Source organism: Panthera onca, chromosome D1 (assembly GCF_046562875.1).
Source record: "Panthera onca isolate mPanOnc1 chromosome D1, mPanOnc1 haplotype 2, whole genome shotgun sequence".
Lineage (NCBI taxonomy): Eukaryota > Metazoa > Chordata > Mammalia > Carnivora > Felidae > Panthera > Panthera onca.
The window spans coordinates 55,005,456-55,016,226 of NC_138348.1; the positions used below are offsets into that span (position 1 = coordinate 55,005,456).

The 10,771-nt window shown below is 47.3% G+C and overlaps 1 protein-coding gene across 2 annotated transcripts; it reads left to right on the plus strand.

The window, feature by feature from the left end:
• The first annotated feature begins 2,843 nt into the window (after nt 1-2,843).
• TRIM21 (tripartite motif containing 21) lies at nt 2,844-10,449 on the plus strand. Of its 2 annotated transcripts, XM_060605792.3 has the most exons (7): nt 2,844-2,908; nt 3,991-4,435; nt 4,918-5,013; nt 6,098-6,328; nt 8,119-8,141; nt 9,019-9,119; nt 9,388-10,449. In XM_060605792.3, the coding sequence occupies exons 2-7, from the start codon at nt 4,028-4,030 to the stop codon at nt 9,936-9,938; spliced, it is 1,410 nt and encodes a 469-aa protein (XP_060461775.3). In that variant the 5' UTR covers nt 2,844-2,908; nt 3,991-4,027; the 3' UTR covers nt 9,939-10,449. The 2 variants fall into 2 exon arrangements, with proteins under 2 accessions (XP_060461775.3, XP_060461774.3); XM_060605791.3 differs by lacking the exon at nt 2,844-2,908 and having other exon boundaries at nt 3,985-4,435.
• The last annotated feature ends 322 nt before the right edge of the window (nt 10,450-10,771 follow it).

Genomic DNA, 10,771 nt, shown 5'->3' on the forward strand with positions numbered 1-10,771 from the left:
TCAGGGTATCCCAAAAGCATCACTGGCAACCAAGGAACTGATTTTGTAATCAAAGAATTCTGTTAATGGGCTTGCCCTATGGAATGCATTGGTCTTACAGTATACACCATCAGGCAGAAAAAGTTGACCCAATAAAACTATGAGATGCCCTGCTGAAGGCTCAGGTATGACACCAACTTGGAAACCCCACCCTATGAGATAGGAAGGTTGTCCTATAAATTCTGGTACATGATCAAAATCAACTAATATATGGTTGCATTTTTTCATATGCACTATATACACACACTTTAAAGAATCCATGGGGGGAGGTGTAAGTGACCCCTATCACCATCAAACAAGTAACTCATCTATAGAACATTTTCTTTCCATCTTCCAACATAGGACTCAGCCCTGTTTTAGAGGGTGTAGTAAAAAAAAGGGGGGGGGGTTAGAGGGGGGAGAAGACCTACCAGAGTAAGCAAACCTGGTTCTAATAAACTGGAATTTGCAACTATCCCCTGGCTCTATGGGGCTTCTTCAGCCACTGATTAAAGAGGCACGGGATGGAGTTTCTATACTGGCTGGAGTGACTTATTTCTAATACCAAGGAGAATTTAAGTTGTTGGTACATAATGGGGCAAGGAGGACCTTGCCTAAAACCCAAAATATACATTGGAAAGATTCCTACTTATGATTGCCTGATAACAATAACCAGTGCATTAAAGACAGGAACATTAAGGATACTGATCCTTCAGGAATGATTTGGATTACCCACCAGGGAAAGAACACTGAAGTACTAAACGTACTGGCAGTGAGTAAGGGGAATTTGGAATGAGTGGCAATTTTGATCTTCTAGACAATACCAAGTTGGGGACTGTTGCAGCATGTATATGTTATATTGATCTGTGTGTGTATTATTGAACATGTACAAAGCAACCCTGTGGTGTATATATTAATATCTTTATTTAATAAATAAATTGTAGCTCAGAGGGATGGCACATGGCTGGTAAATAGCAGGGTTAGCACTGAATCCATGTCGGCACTATCATGAGATCTATGCTCTTTTCTACCCCACCCCACAGCAGCTTGCTCGGTGCCTATAGGAATGAGTGAGGGCAGTGATGTGAAGTACTCATTTTCTGAGTGTCTGCTAATTCACATATAGGTTTCTTTTTCTTCTCCTCCTCCTTCTTCTTCTCCTTCTTCTTTTACTGTTTCCACTTTTCTTTCTGGAACTATGTTCCTGGAATAAAATCATTACGGTGATACAATTTGAATATTAGATGTCACTTGATAACCTTCCACTAAGCAAATTCTCATAAAAACAGAACTGGAATTTACAAAGAGGCATGAAGTGTTTTTAGGTTTCCTAATCTATACAAAACATTAAGCAAATTTCAACTGATGTTTTTAACCTTAAGTTATACAGGGACCAAAAAAAAAAAAAAAAAATCTGAGTTGGAAGGAATTGAGAATCCTAGCCTCCTCACCCTTCCTTTTTTTCTCCTTCCTCCTCCACAGCTTGTGACCACATCCCTACCAGCTGCCCCTACAGCTTCTGCTTGAGCTGACAGGGCAGCCAGTCTTCTCTGGGCTGTCACTAAAATGAGGTTCTTCCCTGCACATTTTAATTCTCATACATCTACTTTGTCACTTCACTCCATTCAGCCTCAGTGTCCTCTCCTGTAACATGAGTTTAATAACTCCTGAATCACTAAATTGTTATGTGGCTTAAATAATATAACTGAACATAGCAACAGTATTCACAATGGTCAAAAGCTAGAAGTCACCCAAGTGTCCACTGACAGATGAATGGGGAAACAAAATGCACATACAGACATTGGAATATTATTCAGCCTGTAAAAGGAAAGAAAGCCTGTCATGTTATTCACAACATGAATAAACCCTGAGGACATTGTGTTAAGTAAAATAAGCCAGTCACAAAAGGACAAATACTGTATGACTCTACTTTTATTGGGGCACGTAAAGAAGTCAAATTCATAGAGATGGAAAATTGAATGGTGGCTTTCAGGAGCTCAGAGGAGGAGATAATGGGCAGTTATTGTTTAATAGGTAACAGTTTCCAATATGACGAGATGAAAAAAGTTCTATGGACGATGCTGATCTGATGGTCACACAATGAGGTGAATGTATTTAATACCACCACTGAACTGTATACTTAAATGATTACGATGGTAAATTTCGTTATGTAATTTTACTACAATTTTACTACAATTTAAGTAATTGCAATTTTTTTTGCAATTTAAGAAATAACTTTTTACTACAATTTTTACTATAATTAAGAAATACAATTTACTACAATTTAGGAAATAACCTGTGAAAATCCCTAGTTCAGTGACAAGTACACAGTTGGTGCTCAATAAATGTCAATTCCTTTCTTACCACTCACTGGTGTGATACCTGCCTTTGGGTCAGGCAGTATAAATCCCTCACCCCTTGATGTTAAAAGAATATCCACACTCTCCTGAAAAGGACTGGTTTCTGGAAGTAGGAAGCACAGGATGGCACTTTAGGAAGAGCTCCAGGAACTCTTGTCCCCATCCAGACCTCCTTAGGAGCAGCTCCCACACGTAGGCACAGCATAGGGCTGTGGAGTGATGGTGACCAGCGTCAAAGAAGGCAGTATGAATCCTCCATCTAGTAGGTGCTGAGGACCATTAGTTACTGAGGACCTGGCAGGGAGCGCGCAGCAAGGCTGAAACGCTGAAGGGCTTTCGCTTAGTGTCAGCCCGGGGCGTCTGAGCCTCCTCCACCCACTGCCCCTTAGCTCCGCCCTGCGCATCACCCTCTCCTCCCAAGCTCCTCCCACTCCCTGCCCCTCGGCCCGCCTCCCTTTCAGACTTGCCTCTGAAGGAAAATCGAAAGTGAAATAGGGAACTTGCCGCCAGCTGCGGACTCCCCTGAAAAGGTGAGTGACTTGCCCAAACCCAAGCGCCCCAGCCCTGGCTGGGGGACATCTCCCCCTTGCCCCGGATCTGAGGGTCCCCTTGCATCCAGGTCTCATCCCTAGAGCCTGGGGTCCCTGTTCTCCCTTCTCCGCAGAGGGACTGGTCTCGATCAGCCCAAGCCCAGCGGTTCCTCCCGGGCTGACAGCCTGCCTGGGAGGGGGCCTGGCTGTGTACGTGACTTCCAAGTTACAGGAAAGGGGGAAGGGGCGAGGGCCGCCTTACTGCTGCTGCCGCCTGGGCAGGGAGAACGGGGCAGCAACCTAGCTTGGAGCGTGGTCTAGGGCAGCCCAGCGTGGGTAGGTCCGCAGTCCTGGAGACCCTCCTCTCCACAGTTCCCCTCTGGGAGTGAGAGGGGCAGGGTGGTAGATAGGTCTGGGTCTGTGCCCCAGAGGCAATGAGGACAGTTACCAGGTTCCGGAAGCTGAGAGGAGAGCCCGGGAAGTGCTCTACCACGTGGGTGGGTGGGTGTGAACACGTACATACACATACAAGCACAGACATGTATACGTACTACACGTATATGTACACACTTGTAAACATATTCTTATGTATGCAGTCCTGTAACCTGTGTGTAACGCCTGCCATCATCGCGCAGACTAACGAAGACGTACGCAAAGCACGCAGCACCTCCTGTAGCGCATGGAGAGTGCGTGGTAAAAGGCCGCACCTGTTACCACGAGCTGCTTGGCAGTGCACTTGGCACCCGACATGGGAGAAGACGCACAGGAAAAGGCCAGGGGCCGAGGGTTTAAGTAGCGGTGGACCTGATGAAGATGGAGTTGCACACAGCTCTGTCTCTGAAGTTCCCAAAAACAATCTTGCTCTCTTTTGGGGACTGCGTTTCCCCGCTGTCTGGCTGGATCAGTGGATGAGATTAGGGAGGAGAAGCTCTTGTTGCTCAAGTTAACGTTCTCATTTTATTTTCACACCCTCCACCTCACTCTTCCTCAGGGTTTCCTTGGGATTGCTTCCCCCCCCCCCCCCCCCACAACCCTTCTCATCTTCTCTTTTCCTTTTCTCCCCTCCTACTATGCTTCCGCAGGCTCTCCACAGGGCTGCCTCATAGGAACGTTACCGCAATGGCCTCAGCAGCGCCCCTGGCGATGATGTGGGAGGAGGTCACTTGCCCTATCTGCCTGGATCCTGTCGTGGAGCCTGTGAGCATTGAATGTGGCCACAGCTTCTGCCACGACTGCATCTCTCAGGTCGGAAAAGATGGGGGCGGCGTCTGCCCTGTGTGTCAGCACATCTTCTTGCTCCGGAACGTCAGGCCCAACTGGCCGCTGGCCAACATGGTGGACAACCTTAAACAAATTGGCCAGAGTGCCAAGGAGGGCATGCAGCGGGAGCGGTGCGAGGTGCACGGAGAGAAACTGCACCTGTTCTGCGAGAAAGACGGGAAGATCCTTTGCTGGGTGTGTTCCCAGTCCCAGAACCACCGTAACCACCACATGGTCCCTATTGAGGAGGCTGCTCAGGAGTACAAGGTGAGGCCTCAGCACAGAGGCGAAAGCATGTAGAAGGAGAGGCATCCCTGGTGGGTGCTTTGTTCCCCAGAGCCGGGGAGGTAGAGTCACCTGTGGAGTTGAGGGGTTGGGGAAAGGAAGGGTGCCTCCCACCTTCCGTGTCTAACTTAAGCCAAGAACTGCAAACTTGGTACAACTTTCTCATTTCCCAGGAGCGGGGAATACACTGAGGAAATGCTACAAGAATCACATTTCCTTGTCTCCTGATTAATTAGGAATGAGCATGCCCCCTACCAACAGTGTAGCTCTATGTTGTAAGAAACATTAGGCTTTTTCCAAAGTCTTCCCATCCACAGAATTTCCACCCCAGTCAGACTGTAGTCTCCCCTCTTTCTCAGCACTCAGTCTTTTCAAAGAACCAGCATGGTTTTCTCCTTTCTTATGCCACCCCACCCCACCCCACTTCTTGGTCTGATTGGGCACTAACCTATCGTTCTCTACAGGAGAAGCTCCAGGTGGCATTAGGGAACCTGAGAAAAGGACAACGGTTGGCGGAGGAGTTGGAAGTGGATATTGCAATGAAGAGAGCAGCCTGGAAGGCAAGAATCATGTCCTAAAGGAATCTCAGATCAGAAGCCAGGGCAGAGTCCAGCGTCCCAAACTCAAGCTCTAACCATAGCTATGCCCATCTGAGGAGTGATAGTCAGTATATCTCACTCTCCAAGAACCAGCTATCCTCTAGGCCTCCTGACAGAGAGGAATAAAAAGGAGAGAGCTCCCAATCAGATAGAAAAATCAAGAGTCTTAGGAAAAAGTGCTGAGAGGAACAAGCCATACCCTAAAGCTTCTGCTCCCTGAACCCAGTCTTAAGAAATGACAGGATCACTGCCTCAGCAGTGACCTCCTGGGGACAGAGGTCTCCCAGGAGAGATGCCCAGTGTCCAGGCCTGTCAGTAAATGACAAGGGCTGTGAGGAACAGACCTAAGGGAATGACCAAGACCAAATGTAGAAAAACCAATCTGACCAGGTGGTTGCTTAACCATATCCAGATCACTGGTCCAAAGTAGAATGGAGACCTAAAGCTTGTTCTATACCCATAACTTGGAGGTAGGGTAGTCAGGGATTAGAAGAGTGGAGGGAACTCATGGCCTGTAGAGCCCAGAAAAGGAAGATTTGGGATCAGAGAAGGATGAGTCAGGCTGTGGTGGCAAAAGGAGTCATCCTGTGTCGTCAGGTGACCTTCCAGTCACCAGCAGGAGAGGACAAGCAGAGATTATCCCAAAGACTCCCTTTCCTCAGGACTTCAGAGCAGTGTTGTGAGCCTGTCTTTGTGAGGTTGTTGGGGGTAGGGATGGATGTGACTCTCTCAGGAACTCCCTGAGAAATGAAGACACGGGGGCACATTTGGGTACTGGGTGGGTTTTGAAAGTCTGTTACCATACATATGCGACTGTAGGACAGCTACAGTGTGCCCCCCAAAAATAATCCCATTCCCCTCTGAGCCCAGAAGCCTCACTCACTTATCTCCTCAGAAAAATTCTGTGTGTGTGTGTGTTTGTGTTTGCTCTAGACCCAGAGTTTGAGTGGTGAATCTACAGGGAATAGAAACCGATAGGAGTACCTTCATTCCTGAAGCTTAGGAGATTTTGATAAAAACCTCTCTCTTTCCATTTACACCAAAGAGTCAGGTTGAGACACACAAACTGAGGATTCACACAGAGTTTGTGCAGCAGCAGAACTTCCTGGCTGCAGAGGAACAGAGACAGCTACAGAAACTAGAGATGGAGGACAAGGAGCAGCTGAGAATCCTGGGCGAGAGGGAGGCCACACTGGCCCAGAAGAGCCAGGCCCTGCAGGAGCTGGTCGTGGAGCTGGAGAAGAGGAGCAGGGGCTCAGCCCTGGAGCTGCTGCAGGTGAGCCATCCCCCTCCCTGAGGTTCAAGGAACAACTGAAAAAAGGCTAAACCTGGTCCCTGGAATATTCCCAAACTGGAATTCAGACCCATGCTTGGTTTGCACTCAAGTCATGGGAAAGGTGCAGAGTTAGGAGGAAATATTCCATCCAGCAATTCAAAGAACCAGCCATCCCAGGTAAGTGCCTGCTCTGACACCTTCCAGGTTCATGACCTTGAGAAAGTTCCATAACTTTTCTGAGTATCAGGTTTCTCCTATGTTAAATGTATACTATAATGTTACATATCTCAAGGGATTTTTGTGAGGATTAAATGAGAGAAACCACAAAAACTTTTACGTGAGCATTTGACCAGGAGCAGGTTTTCATAAATGTAACTAAAGACAGTGCCCTGGAAATTAAGAGACAGTGCCCAGCCCTGCCACCAATTCGCTCCATAATTCTAGGTTAAGTCCCTTCCTTTTCCTAGATCTAATGTCTCCATCTGTGGAACAAGGGGAGGGAGTGGACTGAATAATAAGGATCCCCCAGTGTTAGTCATAAATGTACCCTCTTCCCACTTTCTGCTGCTTCTGTGAACTACCCAAACCTGTTGGCATATGTTTGTTCTTTACAACTCACTCTTTCACCTGAAGAAATTTAGCTTAACAGGAAATTTGTCCTAAGCAATAGGAGCCAAGAAATCCTGTGTTGATAGGTTACTGATTTTTTTCTAATTTTGTAACCACCGCCGATTCTTAAATGGCACATAGTATCTGCCTCTGTGTACTCAGGCTGTCACAGCAATACAGTGAGTTGGATGTCGTTATCCCCATTTCATAGATGAGAAAACAGAGGGGCAGAGATGTTGAGAAACTTAGACACTACAGCTAAATAACTTGACCAAGTTCACCCAAATAGTAAGTGGCAGAGCTGAAATTAAAATGAGCACATAACTATTTTTTAAACACTCATTGATGTGTGTGCTACTTAAAATCCTCTCGCATCCCTTAATGTGTTTGCCTCGTTTGGGGAAACTATTGACTAGCGGGTCTCTAAAGTCCCCTCTGCTCTAACCTTATACAGTTTTTCTCTTCCCAAACTTGCCAGTGTCTCTGTCAGATGTGGTCATGAAGCCAATTTTTTTGTTTAGTTTGGTTTGTGCAGAAAGGCTTCCTGGATTGGCTTGACTTGGTAGGCCCTCTTCTCATTGTCTAAATCTTGCTTCTGCCCAACACTGAGCCACACTTTCTAATGCACTTTTGACTGAGCCTAGGAGTGTGCCAATTCCTGGGTAAGGGTTCCCAAGCCCTGCAACAGCATATTCTCAAGTGATTTGATTTCACATACATATGAGAAGGCAGCATTAACTCCAACATAGGACAGAGCCTTTCCTTCCCCCAAATGCAAGCCTGCAAATGAGATAGAGCAGTTTCTGTGCATCCTGACTTGGCCATTCTTTCCCTGTGACTGCCTCTGGGACTCAGCCAGGCTGGGCTACTTGTTCCTTTCCACTCTTCTTCCAGGAATCGGGGCTTTCTAATTTGTCCTCTGAATCAGAGTCCTTAAATTGGTCATCCTTCTCTTAGCTATAGGTCACACCCATGGTGGTTACCCTGGTTACCCCACAAGCATCCACACCCCTTCTGCTTCAAGCTGGTCAGAAATGTCTTTCAGGCATTGGCCCCAGAGGAATGGGGTAAAGCAGTGTCTTGTGGGTCTTGGGGGCTGGGGGGCATCACCCAACCCACAGAAATGAGGTCTAATGGTAAACCAGTGAGTCCAGAATTTACACACTCTCTTTTCTCCTCAGGAGGTGAAAAGTGTCCTGGGAAGGTAAGGAGTTTTCTTTGTAAGAGGAAGGGGCAGGGGGTTGCCTGGGTGGCTCAGTGGGTTAAGTGTCCAGCTTTGGCTCAGGTCATGATCTTGTGGTTTGTGGGTTCGAGCCCCACATTGGGCTCTGTGCTGACAGCTCAGAGCCTGGAACCCGCTTTGAATTCTTTATCTCCCTCTCTCTCTGCCCCTCCCCCACTCACACTCTGTCTCTCACCCTTTCAAAAATAAACATTAAAAAAAAAGGAGGGGGTGGTAGGAAGCACATATACCTGTGGAAGAGGTTTTTGAGTTAGAAAAACATGCACTCATTTTTCCCCCCATTCTCGTCCCTATTCTCAAATACCCAAACCTCCATAAAATATTTTCTGTTGTGAAGCTAATTAACAGACATCTTGGTGAGCTGCCGAAAGTAATTAGACTATATCATCCTTACAAAGTGAAGCCCCAACCAACAGGGAAATTTCTATTAAGTTCTGAGTCTACAGCCAGTTATGAATCTCCTAGAAAGAGCCAGAGAGTAAGACCCATGATATGGGGAGACGCCTTGAGGTTCCTTACAGAAGTGATTCCATCTGTATTAGATGCCTTGTGATAAAATGAAACAGTGTAAAACAGTGAGTGCCTGTTGACCTCAGGCTTGGAGAGGAGATACAAACTATCCATAGCTGCAGGGGCTGTGTAACCAGTAAGGCCTAGAAAGGAACTAAATCCTACCTCCTTTTGCCTCCCACCCCCACCCCCAGGGATCCCAGCAAAGGAGGTTTTTGTAAATTTGCATTGAGTTAAATTTTCATCTACAAGGGAGGTTATATAGTGTCAGGGTTCAGGAGGGTGAGGTGGGAGTTGGGGACAGGGTCTGTAACTCTGTTTGCCTCAGGAGTGAGTGTTGGAACCTGAAGAATCTGGACATCACCCCTCCAGACCTGAGGAGTGTGTGCCTCGTGCCAGGGCTGAAAAGGATGCTGAGGACTTATGGAGGTGAGGCGACCACCAAGAGACTGGGACTGGGGAACAGAAGTGGGTGATGAGGAAGCAGAGTCCCAGAGTCAGGGAGAGAGAGCAGGTCAGGGTAGGTGAGGCAGGGACAGGTAGAGAAGGTGGTTCCCTCAACGGTCAGGCCTGGCTGGGGGTCATTTCCTTCCACAGTGAGGCTCACAGATACCTCCTCATCCTCATCCCCAACCAGAGACACCAGGTTCCTGATTCCCCACACTCTCCCAGCCTGACTCTGGTCCCCTCTCTGCAGTAAACATCACTCTGGATCCATACACAGCCAATCCGTGGCTCATCCTGTCAGAGGATCGGAGACAAGTGAGGCTTGGAGGCAGCCGGCAGGAAGTGCCTGAAAATGAGGGCAGATTTGACACTTATCCCATGGTCCTGGGTGCCCAGTTCTTTGACTCTGGAAAGGTTTACTGGGAGGTAGATGTGACAGGAAAGGAGGCCTGGGACCTGGGTGTTTGTAGAGACTCTGTGCGGAGGAAAGGGCATTTTTTGCTCAGCCCCCAAAATGGCTTCTGGACAATTTGGCTGTGGAACAAACAAAAATATGAGGCTGGCACCAGCCCCCAGACTCCCCTCCACCTTCGGGTGCCTCCGTGCCAAGTTGGGATCTTCCTTGACTATGAGGCCAGCACTGTCTCCTTCTACAACATCACTGACCATGGCTCCCTCATCTACGCTTTCTCCGAATGTGCCTTCGCTGGACCTCTGCGGCCCTTCTTCAGTACTGGTTTTAATGATGAAGGAAGTAACTCAGCCCCTCTTGTCCTCCGTCCATTGGGGGTGGGTTGGTAGGGATCCTCTGACCACTGGTAGCACCCCCTCTGTGGGTGCCCTTCTCAGCCACTGACCCTGCCTCATCTCCGCATGAACTCTGAACCACTTTGTCTCTGCAGACCTGTCAGGACACCAGCAAGCAGACTTTGGCAGGGACTTCACCGAAAATTTATGTCAGATGACCTTCACCATCAGCGTCCCTCCCTAGATTGCTTTATAATTCCCTCTATGAAACAAACTAATTGGCCCAAATCTTCTGGATCAACCAAAACATGTTTCTTTCTTCTTTATGTGACTCAAGTCTCATTTTCTCCTCTCCATCACTAGGCCTTTAGTCAGATCTCGGTTATTTACCTTTGCAGAGTTTGCAAAGGGGCTTCCTTTGTACGTGGGGCCTCAATCTAACCCATTCGATCCTTGTTCTCATATACATCTAGGATTATTGTTCCAATGTACACACATATAAGTAGCTCCACAACACCTATAGAAAAACAGCCATACTTTGAAAATAAAGACTGAATGATCCAGACCTTAGACTTCCACGTTACATATCCAGCCTGCTGTACTCCCCATCCCTGCCATGCTCTCCCAACCACATCTTGTTGATATTGGAGTTGGTTAAGGGGCGCATCAATCTAAATCGAAGGGGTAATGGTTTTTTGATAGGTGAGCTTGGCTAGGCTATAAGCCATCAGGTTTTCAATCACTAATCTAGATATTGCTGTGAAGGTATTTTGTAGGTGTTATTAAAAGTCCATAATCATTTGACTTTAACGGAGATTGTCCTGGATAAATTGGGTGGGTCTAATCCAATCAAGTGAAAGACCTTAAAAGCAGAACTGAAGCTTCAC